Consider the following 18,030-nt stretch of genomic DNA (forward strand, 5'->3'; position numbering starts at 1 on the left):
TGAAAAAAAGTTAAAGCCGAATAATTTTTTACTGTTAAAAAAAATTTGAAGGCAGGATGCAGTCTTTGTCGATCAATTTATCGACATCAATCTGAAATATTAGTAGTAAAATACAGCCTTGAATTTGAAGAAACATAAAGGGTTTTCCTTAGAAATTAGGGAGGTATCCGAATATATTTCTGACTTCTGACTATCGTTCTGAATAATTTGACAAATCATCTGGAAAAGAGCGAGGAAAGGTGACATCATCAAGTAGCATGTAATGTAAAAAAAAGAGCGCAACAAGTCTTGTTTGGGCCTTACGGGAAGGTGGGTTATTGTAGTACCGAGTATGGACAGCTGCTCCTCATTTCGGCCCGCCAACCAAACCTAAAAGCGAAGAGTTTAAAATCTGTTTGCCTTGCTTACCTGTCAACTGAAAAGCAATGTGGATGATTGATTGGATGGGTCAAGCCCACTCGGTGTTTGGGGACTATGTAGGCCGACTAATCTTTGGGGATTCTAAAACCCTAATTCTTAAACCCTTAAAACGCTAATCGTCGTGCGGAGTTTTTAGGTCTGTGTCAGGCGAAGGTTTTTTGTTTTTTTCTTCTTTGTAACTTATGTAAGCAATTTTTAAATTGCTTTTCATTCAACAAACCTAATTGAAACAGGGTTTGCACTAACAAATCCAACCTTTTCTTGTCCAGCACTAGCAGGTGACAAGTAACCAAAAATTAACAATTAAAGTAGTTATGGATGATGAGAAGAGAGCTCATCTCTTGAGTTTTCTCAAAGTTATTCCTCCGGTAGACTTCTGCTGTGTCTATGGCTCAGTTCTCCATACAACCAATCATGACAAGGTTATTCTATTTCAACATCGCTCTATATCTACTTGCATTTCCAAAATTTTCTCATTTTATTCTCTTTATTCTTTTTTTTTTTTTTTTGCTCTTCTAGTCAACCATGGTAGACTACATTCTTGGCGTGTCTGATCCCCTGCAATGGCATTCTGAGGTCAGTTTTTCAGATTTTAAGCTATGTCACAACAATTCAACAACTTTTTTACATAGTGATTTCCCCCTATATTTTCATCAATCCAATCTATTTTGTTTTTCTCCGACCCAGAATCTAAAAATGAATGCAGATCATTACGCGTCATGGATGGTGCTTCTTGGTGGGGCAAAACTGGTTCTCATCTCTCTCTCACTCGTGCACACACACACACATCTGCAGAGATTTAAAATTTTTTTTTCCATAAGCTCAGACATAGATTGTTGGGTTGTAGGTTACTGAAGTTGCAGACAAAATAGGAGTAGGAGTACACTTCAACCCGTTTGTTACTTGGAATAACAAGGTATTGAGTAATGAAAATATAGGATCTTATGTTTAATATGGTTATATGGATGTATTATATGTGTATACACTCATTGATTGCTTTCAAATCTTAATTTGTTGTGTGTGAACATATTGTCCATTGTTCAGGCATGTTCTTGATCTCTGAGCATTTTTTTTATTTCCTCACATTTTGGCTATTATGGATGGCAGATGTTCAAATATGGAGTTGTTCGAATGCATGACTTGGTTCAAGACATTTTAAATTGGGAGAGGTTGTACTTGAGTGGTCGTTTACAAAAACCGGTGTGCTTTCTTATATTTGATTCTCGTTTGTTTTCTATATTAATGTCTTATATTTTCTTTGGAAAAAAGCACTATAAAAAGGATACTTTTTATAACTTATTGTCAACTGTGTGGTGAAATTTATGTCGTGTTACATTGAATTCACCCTTGTCTGCTCATCTGCCAAATGAAGGTGAATTCACCATTCATTGTATCTTTTTGGATAATTAGTTACCATTCATTGTAGTATCCTACCTATAACCTATGTTGTTTTATGGGGTTTATTAGTATTCTTATACCGCTATTTTTTATTGAGGTAAATATGCTTGTGGATAATTTGGACATCAAAGATGTAAATTCTGTTAACTTGCGAGCTGCAGTGTCTGCTGCTCTCCTTCTCTTGCCACCCAAATTCACAGAGGTTTGCTTCCTTGCCATTCGTCCTCTTAGAATTACTATATTTGTAATCAGTTTTGTTTTCATGCAGGAAGACCTTTATGCCAAAATATGTAGCCTGTCATACATGGGTGACTTGCGAATGTTTTTTGCAGAGGATCGAAATAAGGTAAAACTTAAGGTCGTCTAATGTAGAAATTTTGAAGGAAAATCTCTAGGAGGTTAGCTCTTGACAGTTCTGAAATTTACATTTGTTTGTCAAAGTTGGCAAGTAGTTTACCCAAAATTTTAAATTATGAACACGTTCCTGTCAAACACCAGTTATGCCCCAATAACATCTTAGCTATGCCATTGAAAACTATGATCCATGATAAGAATATGAGAATAGAAGCTTTTTGATGGCACTCATAGTGGAGGGAAATCAATGATAAGTTCGTATCATTCAAGTGGGTCCAAATTTCTTATATTTCAAACTTGTTACCATCCATTTTTCTGTACATGGCTGTATAAATACAAATCAGTACAGAATAGGCATGTAGCATTAATTCCCCAAATTATTCTGCTCATAATTCTTTGATATGGTATCTGAGCAATAAAGCTCCAACAAGCAAAGATTTCATTCCTTGTTCTCTGTTCTTTCATTTATACTATCTTATTTTCACCATGACTGAATCAACCAACACTTCCAAATTCTAATCTTATAATTCCAAACCAGCAAAACTGTTTAGTTACCTTTAATGCCTCTTCCTAACTTCTAATTAAGCTCACACCCCTGAATTTTCCTTCTTGGAGATACCAAATTTACTCCCTGTTGGTTACTCCTTTGTTATTTTCATGCTTCTAAACCTTGTCCTCCTGGTTGAATTCAACAAGGAGGATCAAATCACCTGAAATGATTCCTAATGCTCCTATAAATGCTGCTCTTGCATGGTATAATTTCATCTGCTTCAGAAATTGATTTCCCTCCAATAACTCTTATGCCTTTTTCTTCTACTGCATCTATATATGACTTTCATTTAATCTGGTTTTTTTTTCATTATGATGTGAGAAGGATGCTTTCTTGATTCAGGTGAAGAAGATTGTACAAGGGCAGTTTGATTTATTCCAGTCCATGTATAAGCCATTCCTTGAGGAGTATGAAGGCAAAGACTTGTTGAGATTTTCATCATCTGAAAATCAACATGCAAATATATATCAGGTTTATATGAATTTAATCAATGAACCCAAAGTTGGTTCGGTGATGTGAATTTAATTTCTAATTTTCCTTTGTGGATAGAGCTTAACATTTGGTCTCATCTGCTGCTCACATACTTAAAATCAGTTTTGAACAAAACTTTACAGCTTTGCTAGAGAAAGAAATCTTTGTGTTCTTTTGTGTATGTTCTTCAAGCAATGACTAAATGGCACCAAGCGGGTGTAGCAACCCAAGATCAACACTGATTTTTACAGAACAAAAACAAACTAGCATCCTGAAGTTATCTCATATGCATTAATATTGCAGCATACATAATTAATTATGTGGATTTGATTTTTCTTTAGTGTTTTAGGTTGTTCTGTGGGTATGATGGTAGCTTTTCTGTATTTGTGGATTTCATCTCGTATATGAAACATTTGTAAATGATATAAATAAGAAGCTTTTTTTAACATGAAAATTTATCTTTTAGGGGAAAGCTATCATATTTTCATGCTAGACCTTTGGAATTGTATATGGGTAACATTATTATTGAGTCCATTAATTTGGATATATTCTTGGTTGAATCAGGATTGTGGCTTACCAGTAGCTCGTTCACATGTTTCTTTCCTTCCTCCAGCTATTAGAAGTCTAATGGGGATAAGGCTAGGAAGGAAGAAAGTAACTAGTGAATCTGGTATGAACTACACTTACATGCTGCCTAGGCCAAAAACATTGCTAACTTTCCTCTGCTTTTTCATTCTACCGCTGCTAAAGTTAGTGAACTCTATATTTTCCTTGGAAATAGTCTGAAAGCTTCATTTTGGTGTACAATAATAGCTACAATGTCATGGGCAAAAAATTAGGTAATTGTTTCATGAAAGTATTCTGATTTCAGTTCAGGCATTGCATGAAGTTGTTATTGGCTCAAGAGAAGAGGCTACAAAACGCATGCAGAAGGTTTTGAGGCGAACAGTCATGGTTTCAAGTGCAAGGCAAGCAGTATCTGGTCTACTGACTGTTGGTGGTGTTAAAGCTGCTAGATATCTCACCAATAAAATGCAGAAGGCTTGGAGATCATGGACTTGATCACATGACACTTTGCATTTAAATTGTAAGTCGAGCTTACTATTTAAGACAGGCTGCTAGAGAACTGTTATTTTTTCGTTTACTGTTAAAACGATTATACCGTGCCGTCTTTCTTTAGACTGATTACTCTTCCTTTTTTAAGCCCTCTTGCCTATAAACCCTTCATTCAGAGGGCAAATGAACTTCGGCTACAACGAAATGGAGATGTTAGAAATAACTGCAAAATAAATCCAAGCTGCTACATTGTGAGCCAAAATATGTTCAAGATTTCTGGTCACCGTTTATGCTAAGAGGCAAAAACAAAAAAATTTTCTTGAAAATTTACATAAAATTTATTTTTTTTAATTTTTATCTAAATAAATAAATTCATTTTTGAACTTTTGAAAACTTTGAAATAAAATATTTCTTTCAAATACTTCAACCAAATGTATATTAAAGTAAATGTCACCAGTTGCATATAAAAGAAATCCATAACTAAGAAAGCAAGGCTCTACTTTTACTAAATTTTAGTATATAAAACATTTGGCAACTTAGTGTATATTGATCATTAATTGTCTTTTTTTTCAAAAAAAAAAAATTATACTATATTAATTCAAATTTGTAGTATGCAGAGAACAGCAATTAGGTGGGAGTGTGAGATAATATACATGAATTAACGCTGAGTTGGTTTCTTTCCTTTTTTTTTGTTTTTTTTTTTTTTTTTGGTTTCTGTGATCCATACAAGAAGTAGAGTTTTTAAGACTCATCCGAGTACCCTCACTCAGTGCTCATATAGAATGGTTGGTACTTTGGCAGAAAAGAAACTGAGATTGTTTGGAATCGAAAATACTTATCGCTGATCTTTAAGTTTTATTTATGCCCATTCACTCCGCTGAAGTGGTTAAGGATAAATTATATATTTTTTATTTTATTAATCATCACATGCGTTAATTCATACCATTAACTTTACAAACTTTGACCCCATCATGACCTTCCATATATTATTTTCTCTTCTTTTCTCTTTTTTTTTTTTTTCTTTTTTTCTCTTTTTTTTTTCCCTTTATTCTCTCTCAATATTTAATAAATAATTTGTTATAATGTATAGATTTATAAATATATAGTTAAACTTAACAAGATGAGTTATTACCAATATTTTTTATCTAAGTATGATTGATCATCTAATAAATCTATCCTTTAAGAAACTCCCGAACTTGACTAAGGGTTATTAAATAATAAGTTTCGACCTTTTGAACAAAATTAGTTTTGACAATTCGATTATATGTGAGAAATGTTATAACACTTTTATAATGTTCATTCTAAGATGGTACCAATTAATTTTGACTTATCCTAACAATTATCTTGGTTCTAATGATTTTAAATTTAATGTTAGAAATAATTTTTAAGATTTTTCCATCAATATGATAGAATTCTTAAAATATTTTCTCACATCGAGAGTATTCAAAAACTTTATTTATTTTCTTGAAAATGTTTTGTCGTCAAAAAAATTTAATCATTTTTGTTTATCGAAAATATATCTAATTCTTTCACAATTTGGGTTTAATTAGAAATATTTTCTCATTTAAAAATTTTTTAGATAATTATTCATTTGTGATTACTACAAATTTCATTCTTGAAATTTATTTTTTATTTTACAAGTTTTTTTCTAAATTTTCACTATTTGGGTTAATTTAAAATTTAAAACTATTATTAATTTTCTAATCCTTAAAAAAAAAATATATAACAATTATTTTTCAAAATCTCATTTAAATTTTTCTATCATTTGAGTTGAATTTAAAAAAATTTCTTATTTATAGATTTCTTAAAAAATTTATCATTTGAAATTTTTAAAAATCTTATTATTGGGTAATTAGTATTTTAATTCCAAAATTTTATTAAATTTATGTTTTTTTTTTATTTTTTAAAATTAAAATTAAATATTAATTATTACTTTTGAAACTGTATCTAAATTCTCCTCAATTTGAGACAAATTTAAAAAAACATTTTTACCTAAGAATGTTATAGAAATTAATCTTTTACAATTTTTAAAAATTTCATCATTGAATAATTATTATTATTCTAAAAAAATTTTATTAATATTTTATTTTGTTCTATTTTTTTAATTTTTTTCTCTAACTTTTCCTAAAATTTAATCATATAAAAATACTTAAGAATAAATAAAACAAAATAAATAAATAAAATAAAATAATATCAAAACAAGAAATTGGCTCAGCTCGTTTTAAGCGTGTAGCTCGGTTGCGGGAAGGGAAAGCGACTGGAACAGCTCAAAAAGGTGACTCAGCTTTATTAGAGGGACAACGGTTGAAACGAGTTGCAAATTGGATCACGCAATGGGTTAGGTTGGGCTGGCGGAAACACGCGAATTTTGGGCTGAATTAAACGTCAAAATGACATCGTTTTAATTGGCTATGAAAGCCAAACTTATTCTTTTTCTTTCATATTTCACTTATACTATCTCTTTCTTCCTTCATTTTCTTTTTTTTTTCTCTCTAAAACCAATGAATCTTTGGTTGAATATTTAACGGATTTTAGAAACACTCATCAGAATCTAGGTTAAGTAACCGAAAGTTTGTCAGTTTTTGAAAATTTAATGCCGAAAACTATAAATCTTGTCGAAAAACTCAAATTTCGTCAGAATCTCCATCAGTAATTGAAAAAGTTCACCGAAATCTAAAATTTTTTCTTGAAAAAAGTTTTCAAAAATCACCAGGTACCTCAAAAAAAAAAAAAAAAACAATCAATCAAATTGATAAAGCCTTTACCAGAGACTCTTATAAAATTTAGACTTTACTCTTTTTTTTTTTTTTTAATTTTACCGTGTATATATTTTGCTAGTTGATCTCTTTGTGATTTTTTTTTTTTGCTTGATTTGGGTTTGTATTTAGAGGGACCTGATCATAAAAGCCCTAAACTAAAAAAAAATTCAACTACTCTTTAATTCCAACTCAAACTTTACACTCTAAACAAATAATTTCATACAAGCTTAAACACTTGATTTTCCTTTTTCGTTTTTTGATTTAATAAAAACATATTAAACAATTACAACCCCAGACAAATTGGAGTATCTATGTAATTTATTTTTATTTTTTAAAATTTTAAGGTGAGTTTTATTTGATATTATTGATTAAAAAATATTTTTTCAATCTTTTCTTTTTCCTTTTTATTCTCTCCATGCTTAATAAATAATTTATTATTTGTTTTTTTTTTTTTTTAAATTTTAAGGTGGATCCATTTGAAATTATTGATTAAAAAGTATTTTTCATTTTTTTCTAATTGTTTTAGTTTTAGCTTTTTTGTATTTTTAATTATTTATTTTAATATTTCTTAATTATGTTTGAGATTTTTTAAAAATTGGGTATGATATTTTATTTGATATTCTTGATTAAAAAGATTTTTGATTACTTTCTTTTTGCTCTTTTCAAATTAGATTATTTTGTGAGAAAAAGATAACAATAAAAGTATTAACGTGGCATCTAGATTTTTTTTATTTTTTTAGTTTTAGTTTTTTGTTATTTTAAGCTATACATTAAATTTTGTAGAAAAAAGGTGGCTAATAGAGTTGTCACTTTACACCCACCGTTTGACTTTCTTTTTTTGTCCTTTTTTTAATTTTTTCTTTTTTAATGAGATAAATTTTATAAAAAAAAATAGATAATGAAAGTAAAAATGACAAAATAATTTATTTTTGACTCATTTCAATCTAATAAAAGCTTTTTTAGATCGAGATTCGATTGGAATGAAGTGATTTTTTCTTTTTAAAAATCGTAATCGAGATGGAGGTAGGTTTAAGGTGTTCTATCCCAAAGCATATATAAAAATATATTCTATTACATAGAATTATCAAAAAATTAGGTCAATATTGAGTAAATGTGTGATGGAATCAAGTCGAACTAATATACTATCAAGTTCGAGCTTGAGTTCAACTCAAAAATTAAAGTTTAATATTAGACTCAAGCTTAATCGAATTTTATTTTTTATATTTGAGTTCGACTCAAAATAAAATTTAAAATAATAATAAAAATTTTAAATTTATTTAATGTAAGCAAAAAAATGCTTACATCTTAACAAGAAATTACCCTATTTGAACTTTCAATCAGCTATATTTGCAAAAATACTTCACTATTTGAAAATTGGAACTACCTCTTGAAAATCCACTGCTTTGTCTAGGTTATTTACATATTCCTACTTTGTAAAATTACTCATTTACAAAACCAAAAAATCTATTAATTTATTGTATCATTTTAAAAACATAAATTAAATTTTTAAATTTTCAATTTACTTAATATGATCTTTATAATCACCGACATCAAAATTAGTAAATTTAATTCTTAATTATATATGTAGACACTCATATGTGTCCGAGATCGATAGAATTATTTTTATTAATATTATTATATTATATTATTAATATTATATTATTATATTATTATTATATTATATTAGAGTATAATATATTGATATAATAATATATTATTATTATTGTTATTATATTATTCATAGTTTATTATTATTATTATTATTATTACTATTATCATTATTATTATTATTATTATTATTATTATTATTTAAAGAAAAAAATCAAAAAATCAAAAGGGTTTAAAATAAGAAGGAGAAAAAAAAAAAAAGGAAATTGGTGATTCAATATCGGATTCGTTGGAGCATGATTTTTGGTGATTCAATCACGAATCCGGTGGAACATGATTCTTGGTGATTCAGTTACAGATTTGTTTGGCATAATTCATGCAAAGAATCAAGCATATACAGCGAGCAAAAATGAAAAGAATAAAAAGAGGAAGGAGCCTGAAAAAATCAATACACACCCGAAAGCTAGCACAGATAGCCCCATATACGATACCTAGAAACCTATACCCAGGATTCCATCAGAAAAACAAGCAGAAGAACACTCTCTCCTCACCTCTGCCGATTTACCAGCCCCTGAATTCTCAAGTTATTTCTGCAAAAAATTTGCTATGGGTAAGGAGAAGGTTCACATTAACGTTGTGGTCATTGGCCATGTTGACTCTGGAAAGTCGACCACAACCGGTCACTTGATCTACAAGCTTGAAGGCATTGACAAGCGTGTGATCGAGAGGTTTGAGAAGGAAGCTGTTAAGATGAGCAAGAGATCTTTCAAGTACGTCTGGGTGCTTGATAAGTTGAAGGCTAAGCGTGAGCGTGGTATTACCGTTGATATTGCCTTGTGGAAGTTCGAGACAACCAAGTACTACTGCACTGTTATTGATGCCCCTGGACATCGTGACTTTATCAAGAATATGATTACTGGTACCTTTCAGGCTGACTGTACTGTCCTTTTGATTGACTCCACCACTGGAGGTTTCTAAGGATGGACAGACCCGTAAACATGCTCTTCTTGCCTTCACTCTTGGTGTCAAGCAAATGATTTGCTGCTGCAACAAGATGGATGCCACAACTCCCAAATACTCATAGGCAAGGTATGATGAAATTGTGAAGGAAGTTTCTTTCTACTTGAAGAAGGTTGGTTACAACCCTGAAAAAATTTCATCCGTCCCCACCTCTGGTTTTGAGGGTGACAACATGATTGAGAGGTCCACCAACCTTGACTGGTACAAGGGTCCCACCTTCCTTGAAGCACTAGACCATATCAATGAGCCTAAGAGACCGTTTGTAAGCCACTCCGTCTTCCACTTCAGGATGTCTACAAGATTGGAGGTACTGGAACTGTTCCAGTGGGTCGTGTTGAAACTGGTATCCTCAAGCCTGGTATGGTGTTTACGTTCGGTCCCTGTGGATTGACCACTGAAGTTAAATCCGTTGAGATGCACCATGAGGCTCCTCAGGAGGCTCTTCCTGGTGACAATGTTGGCTTCAATGTTAAGAATGTTGCTGTCAAGGATCTCAAGCGAGGATATGTTGCCTCCAACTCCAAGGATGATCCCGCCAAGGAGGCGGCCAACTTCACTTCCCAAGTCATTATCATGAACCACCCAGGGCAGATTGGAAATGGTTATGCTCCTGCCCTTGATTGCCACACCTCTCATATTGCTGTCAAGTTTGCTGAGCTCCTGACCAAGATTGATAGGTGATCTGGTAAGGAGCTTGAGAAGGAGCCCAAGTTCTTGAAGAATGGTGATGCTGGTTTTGTTGAGATGATTCCCACCAAACCCATGGTTGTGGAGACTTTCTCTGAATACCCCCCACTCGGGCTATTTGCCTTGAGGGACAGTAGACAAACTGTTGCTTTTGGTGTGATCAAGAGTGTGGAGAAAAAGGACCCAACATCTCCCAACAGGAAAGGCAAATGGTATGGTAGCATATTTGGTGCCATTGGTTACCTATCTTAGTCTTTGATGGTTTGGGATATTCAACCCCACGGTTGTGTGTGATCGTTTGGGAGAAATATTTTCGACACTCATCTTTGGAAGCTTTACTGGTCATCTGGGAATCTATTGGGACATGGAGCCATATCCACGAATTGAAAAAAAAAACTTTGGCATCAAAGTCTTTACAACTTGCAGATTTGGGTTGATGTCTTGGGTAGTTCTCGCTGTCACTTATTGCATAAAACAGGATGAAGTCAATGGAAAAGTTTCTGATTCCAGGCTTGCGAATTCAACATTGATGTTGGTGATTGGAACACAATGGATATTGCATATGACCGAGCTGGGTTCTATATTTGTTGGGGATGCTCGGTTCGAGTTCCCTCCGTGCACACGTCACCAGGGATGTATCTTGTCAACCATCCTATGAACCATGGGACATGGGATGAACTGAAGTTTAAAGTTTTCGCGTGAACCTAAATAGAATTTGCACACTAATCTGACCTGATGACAAGTTTTATTTTATTTTATTTTTATTTTTTAATTTAATTTAATTTAATTTTAAATTTTTTAAATTATTTTTTGGTTTTATTTTTTTAAGAAAAAAAATGAAGATCATTTTTGCCATTTTTATTTATAAAGAAAGAGGGTAAAAAAGAAAAAATGAAGTTTTTTTTTTAAAAAGAAAAAAAATAATTCTAATAACAAAAAATCAATAATTCATTATTTGATAAATTATAAAATTGATCAAGGTTTGGATAATTCGAAATTGAACTGGTAACTTCTTTTGAATGGGCATTGTGGGGGTGCTACAACATTTTTCATGTGCAACCGACTTTTGAACCTAATATCTATTTTGTAGATCATATTCAATCAGATGGTCAATCATACCTAAATAAAAAAGATTAGTGACGATTTTTTTTCATCCATGTGTAACGGTAGGTCCACGGATTTATACATTATGATAGCTTGGTGACTCCACTGGAGACATTATGAAAGAGTCAAGCCAGTAAAAGATTTCTTATTATCTAGGCCTTGTTTAACAAATTTGAAATTACCTCTTTTCATTGCTTAAATCTGCTTTATTATTGTTTATTTGTTTGCCCTATTATTCATTATTTATATTTGTCTAACTATTTGCTTATTATATCAGTCATTTATTTGTATGTGCATAACATAAGCTCTCCACCCGGGCTCTACTTTTAGGAGGGAGTGAAGTACTTATGCCATCGTGAGATTTTATGTCTTCGTATGAGCCTACGAAATACTCCTACTCAGATTGAATCCTTTTCGTCTAAAGCCTATGATGGGTGAGGATTAGGATATCTTACTAGTCTATAATGGATCATGATGTAGGGAATAATTTGAGAACCTTTTAGAAATGGCCTAAATCACATATAGTTGACTTTAAAAGTCCAACCATAGATAGAACCTTATTTTTTCACCTTTTGTAGCTAACCCAAATCTAGGGTCATGTTATTTTGCTTGCTTTATAGTGTTTATTTTTTTATTGAGGTGACTAACCGATTTTCTTGTCTTCTTTTATTTCTTTTTCTGTACATATTCACACACATACATGCAAGCTAAATATTATGCTTACTAACCTTTTTTCTTATTGTGTATACATACATTCATGCATCATTACATTCATTTTCATGCATAATCTGATAGATATATTTTTGGATCATAATTATAAAAAATCAAGGTTCAATGATAGATTAACACCAGTATTACACTCAAGCTAGAGCCAAAAAATGGAGCAAAACAATATAGATCGACTTAGAAGAATAGAAAAGGCCCAGGAAATACTTGAAAAAATATTAAGTAAAATCTTGAAAGCTCTATAAGAGAAAAATAAAAGAAAGGCAACAGAAGAAGATATCTCACAGGAAGCTATTGAATCAGCATATCTTCTAAGTTTCGATCTACATCAAACTCAGACCACTCCATGCTTTCATCAACAATAGACCATGTTTTCAAATTTTAATAAAAAAAATGTTCAAAGTTATAGCAATCTTGTCTTCACTGAAAAAACAGATGAGTTAACCCAAATTCTCAAAATAGATGAGATTAAAGAAAAAAAAAACTACAGATGATTGTACCTTAAAAAATTCTAAGATCGATCAAGTCATGAGTATGATTGAAGAAAGATTACGGGCTGTAGAGGGCATTAATTTCTATGGATCCATAGATGCTGCCAACCTTTGCCTAGTTTTAGATGTTGTGATTCTTTCAAAATTTAAGGTACTAAAATTTGAGAAGTATGATGTACCAAATACCCCATTAAGCATTTCACAATGTACTGTCGTAAGATGATAGCATATGTCGATAATAAGAAACTGCTAATGTATCTATTCAAGAATAGCTTAACCATGTTTGCTACAAGATGGTATGTCTAGTTGGATAAGACTCACATTAAGTCATGAAAGGATGACTCGATCCTTCATCAACTAATACCATCACATCATAGATATGGCCTTTGATCGTCTTTCATTACAAAGCATGAAGAAGAAAGCATCTGAGTCTTTCAAAAAATATGTCCAAAAATGACAGGATGTTGCTACTCAAGTACAATCACCCTTAACTGAAAAGAAAACAACGATTTTGTTTGTAAGCACTTTAAAGTCGTCATACTATGAAAATATGATAAAAAATACAATAAAAATTTTTACTGATATGGTGATCTCAGAAGAAATTATTAAAAATATCATCAAGAGTAGTAAGCTTAAGAAGAAAAAGATTAACGGTGTCAATGAAGGTGGGATGCTTAAGAGAAAAGAAGATAAAGCCCAAGTAGTGAGTTTTGAGGGACAATAATCCAAAAGTTATGCTTCATATCCATCATATATCCATCCTGCTTACTATCCAGCAGCTAATAATGTTGCAAGAGTTTCTTACCAGCCTTATATCCTAACCATGAACAATATCCCTCTAAGTTCTCCTCAACTAGCTTTTCAAGCACCTGCATATGGGCCTCATCCTATTACAACACTAGTTTCAAGGCCTAATAATCAAGCAAGTGGTTTGACAATATCCAGGGGTAATCAAGAGATGGCTCATATTGATCATATCCCCATAACTTATACTGAGCTATTTTTAAAATTGGTCAAGAATGACCTAGTATCTCCAGTCTTTTTGAAACCATTGAAGTCACCCTATCCCAAATGATGCAATGTTAATACCACATGTAACTACTCTAATGGGAATGTGGGTCACTCCATAAAAACTTACTTTGTTTTCAAGCATAAAGTATAAAATTTGATTTGAGCAGGCTTGATAAGCTTTAATGAATCAGAAAAGCTGAATATCCACAAATATTCTTTGCCCAATCATCTAGGGGCATGACTTTAGAAAGGCTGATTGAAACTGATTATCATTTTAAGATTTTTTAAAAATATGGATCTCTTTTATGAGCTTAGATTTCAGTTTATTTTTCATCATTTTAATAAAAGTCACAAATATGATGCATGTTCATAGCATTCTTCTTTTGTGTGAATCACCATTATTTATTTTTACCTTCTCATACCTTTTTTATATTCATTCTTTAATTCCAAATAATAAATATTTAGATAGTCATGATGATAATTCAAGATTCGATTTTGAAACCATCATTCATGATGATTTGATTGATAGATGAAGATTATTGATTCATTGGGACTACTAAATAAAAAAAAGATAAATTTAGTGAAAAATTTTGAAAGTGATGCAATACATGATCCTTGCAATTGTTCACAAGTTTGCTCTTAGTTAATGGATGTTCTTCGTTGAGAGTATTCATGTTTGAAATAAGAAATGATCATTTTTTTTTATCCTTCAAAAAATAACATTATCCTTTGCTACCCTATTTGAGCCTATTGAAAATTTTTTTTAAGAAACCCTAACCAAGGATCCCTTTCACATTGGAGACAAAGTTTGAGAAATTTTTTCATCTTTAAGGGCAAAGCCCTTTTGTGATTAAGTTTTCTTGACAAATGAAAAAATAATAAAAAAAAATTGATGGGGTAAAATTTCAATGTGCTCTACCAAAAAAAAAATAAAAAGAAAATTGATGGGGTAAAATGTCAAAGTGCCTAATATGAAAAAATGATCCTTGATTTGATTACCCTTCAAATACAATTTGAGCTTGTTTTATCCCTTTCTTTAACACCCTTTACCTTAGCCTACGTTATGTCCTTTAGAAGTTCATTTTGATCAAATATGAATAGTTGATTTAAAGAATCATGAATTGAATTAAGACATGTTTGTCATTGGATTGTGTGAAGCTTTGATCAAAGTGTCAGCAAAAGAGAAAAAGAAAAATGAGAAAGAAAGGTGTACAAAAGACAAAAAGAAAAAAGCAAAAAAAAAAAAAAGAAAAAAGAAAAATAAAAAGGCAAAAAAGCAAAAATAAAAAATAAAAAGAGAGAAAAGAAAGAAAAAGAGACAAAGAAAGAAAAAGAAAGACTTAAACTGAAAACTGAAATGGTGATTTAAGTGAAGATAAAAACTTGAAATAACAATTTTGTGTGAAGGTTCCCAAAATGAGGATGATAATTAGCTCAAAACTTGAAGATATTAATGAAATGTGGTTTTGAAAAATGATCCTAAGTTTGAGTTCAAAATTGTCTGAGCAATCATTATTTTGGATGTTAATGTCCTATTTGAATAAATCATAGCATTTTACCTTTGTTCACCCTTCAGTTGTTCTTGACCCCACATTTCGTTCTTTTAATAATAAAGACCCATTTTTCTTATCCTTCAATAAATGAACATTCCCTAAATGAACAAAAAAAATGTATCATGCCTATCACTGATTTGAATGTTTGCAAATAGATGAATGATATTTTTCATAAAGAGTTTTTCATTTTTTTGAAAAAAATACAAGATGAGATGAATGAAAAGAGGCATGAGAAAATGATTTATAAGGGGCAAATAAGATGACTTGATGATGAATTTAGTGATAGATTGGTTGACACAATTTGAGAGTTGAGACCATATGAGAAGAATGACATGGATCAACTAACAAAATTTACTCTGAGACTATTAATACTGAAAAGCTAAGAAAGACTAGTGGCATCTTGAAAACCTTATCACCACAATTAAAATTTCATGACATCAACTCTACATACGTTACATTTGCATAGGGCATGCACTTGTATTACTCTGTTATCATTTGTTTGATCTTGACTCAGTCCAGATCATCTTTCATGAATCGTAGCATCGTCTCAGTCATTCGATCTCAACTCAAGTCAGATCATTTTTTAACCTATGGTATCATCCCAATCAATCATCTTTGATCTTAACTCAGTTTTTGTCACTTTATCCTTTTGACTATTGATATGAAATCTTTGCGAATCTTGCATCTTTGTGAATATTACACCTTTGTAAATCTTGCATCCTTGAGAATTTAGAACCTTTGCAAAACTTAGAGTCTTACGAATCTTTCTTTCTTGTGAATTTGAAAATCGTTATGAATCTTGCATTTTTACGAATTTAGAGCATTTGCAAAACTTGGAGTCTTACGAATCTTTCTTTCTTGTGAATCTAAAAATCCTTGCTTGCGAATCTGAAAATCTTTGTGAATATTTCATCATTGCGAATCTTGCATCCTTGAGAATCTAGACTCTTTGTAAAACTTGGAATCTTATAAATCTTTTTTTCTTGTGAATCTAAAAATCTTTACGAATCTTGCATCATTGCAAATCTTGTATCTTTGAGCCTTTGCAAAATTTAAAATCTTATGAATCTTTTCTCTTTGCGAATTTGAAAATCTTTACGGATCTTGCATATTTGCAAATTCAAAATCTTTGCAAAACTTAAAATCTTACGACTCTTTCAACCTTACAAATTTGAAAACCTTTGCAAATCTTGAATCCTTGCGTTTTTGTTAAACTTGGAACATTGAGATCTTTTCAACTTCTGTCCAAATTATGAATATTTGGTTTTAGAGGGGTATTTTGAACTTTATTTTTGACTTGTAGTTTCGTCCCGGTTACTTGATCTTGGCTCAGTCTAGATCATTTCTTATGATTCGTGATTTTGTCTCGATCATTTATTTTTGATATTGACTCGATTTTAGTCACTTCATTTTTGACTCATGGTTTTATCTTGATTACTTGATCTTGGTTCAGTCCAGATCATTCCTTATGACTTGTGGTTCCATCTCGATCATTTATTTTTGACTTCGACTTGGTCTTGGTCACCTTATTTTTGACTCATGGTTTCGTTCTGGTCACTTGATCTTGGCTCAATCCAGATTATTCCTTATGATTTGTGATTTTATCTCGGTCATTTATTTTTGACCTTCACTCGGTCTGGGTTACCTCATTTTTGACTCGTGGTTTTGTCTCGATCACCTAATCTTGGTTCAATCTAAATTATTTTTTATGATTCGTGGTTTCGTCTCGATCATTTATTTTTTATCTCAACTAGGTCTTGCTCGCTTTATTTTTTACTCATGATTTCATCCCAGTCATTTGATCTTGGCTCAATCCAGATAATTTTTTATGACTCGTGGTTTCGTCCTGATCATTTATTTTAATCTCGATTCGATCTTGGTCGCTTTATTTTTGACTTGTGATTTTGTCATGATCACTTGATCTTTGTTCAGTCCAGATCATTCCTTATGACTCGTGATTCCATCCTAGTCATTTATTTTCGATCTCAACTCGGTCCTGGTCGCTTCATTTTTGACTCGTTGTTTCATCTCGATCACCTGATCTTAGCTCAGTCCAGTTCATTTCTTATGACTTGTAGTTCAATCTCGGTCATTTATTTTTGACTTCGACTCGGTCATAGTCGCTTCATTTTTGACTAATGGTTTAATTTCGATCACCTGATCTTAGCTCAGTCCAGATCATTTCTTATGATTCATGATTTCACCTTGATCATTTATTTTGACCTCGACTCGGTCCTGATCGCCTCAGTTTGACTAGTGATTTTATCCCGATCACCTGATCTTGGCTCAATTTAGATAATTTCTTATGACTCGTGGTTCAATCCCAGTTATTTATTTTTAACATCGACTTGATCTTAGTTACTTTATTCTTGACTCATGGTTTCATCCTGATCGTTTTTACTTATTGGTTTGACTCACACAAAATGAGTGTTTAAGTTTTTACATCATCTCTATTTGACAGGAACATGCAAAGAGAGATACTTATAGACACTTATATGTGTCTAGGGTCGATAGGGTTATTTTTATTAGTATTATTATATTATATTATTATTATTTTATTATATTATTATATTGTATTAGAGTATAATATATTAATATAACAATATATTATTATTATTATTATAATATTGTACATAGTTTATTAGTATTATTATTATTATTATTATTATTATTATTATTATTTAAAAAAGAAAATCAAAAAATCAAAAAAGTTTAAAATAAGGAGAACAAAAAAAAAAGGGAAAAAACTGGTGATTTAATATCGGATTCGTTGGAGCATGATTTTTGGTGATTTAATCACGAATACGTTGGAGCGTGATTCT

The 18,030-nt window shown here is 31.3% G+C and overlaps 1 protein-coding gene and 1 pseudogene across 17 annotated transcripts; both read left to right on the forward strand.

Annotated features, from left to right (window-relative positions):
* The first annotated feature begins 420 nt into the window (after positions 1–420).
* LOC111298235 (translocator assembly/maintenance protein) lies at positions 421–4,511 on the forward strand. 17 transcript variants are annotated; one of them, XM_089745685.1, is made up of 11 exons: positions 501–604; positions 690–842; positions 940–996; positions 1,108–1,170; positions 1,268–1,336; positions 1,528–1,620; positions 1,916–2,164; positions 3,065–3,193; positions 3,758–3,863; positions 4,065–4,280; positions 4,398–4,511. In XM_089745685.1, the coding sequence occupies exons 2-10, from the start codon at positions 735–737 to the stop codon at positions 4,253–4,255; spliced, it is 1,065 nt and encodes a 354-aa protein (XP_089601811.1). In that variant the 5' UTR covers positions 501–604; positions 690–734; the 3' UTR covers positions 4,256–4,280; positions 4,398–4,511. The 17 variants fall into 17 exon arrangements, 16 of the variants coding, with proteins under 16 accessions (XP_022748765.1, XP_089601811.1, XP_089601813.1 ...); XM_089745687.1 differs by lacking the exon at positions 4,398–4,511 and having other exon boundaries at positions 1,916–2,020; positions 2,087–2,164; positions 4,065–4,372; XM_022893030.2 differs by lacking the exon at positions 4,398–4,511 and having other exon boundaries at positions 421–556; positions 4,065–4,372.
* Positions 4,512–8,921: 4,410 nt separating this feature from the next.
* Positions 8,922–11,164, forward strand: LOC111298236 (elongation factor 1-alpha pseudogene; annotated as a pseudogene).
* Positions 11,165–18,030: the final 6,866 nt, after the last annotated feature.

Source organism: Durio zibethinus, chromosome 16, assembly GCF_047325235.1.
Source record: "Durio zibethinus cultivar Kanyao isolate XHJ-2024 chromosome 16, ASM4732523v1, whole genome shotgun sequence".
In the NCBI taxonomy this organism is placed as follows: domain Eukaryota; kingdom Viridiplantae; phylum Streptophyta; class Magnoliopsida; order Malvales; family Malvaceae; genus Durio; species Durio zibethinus.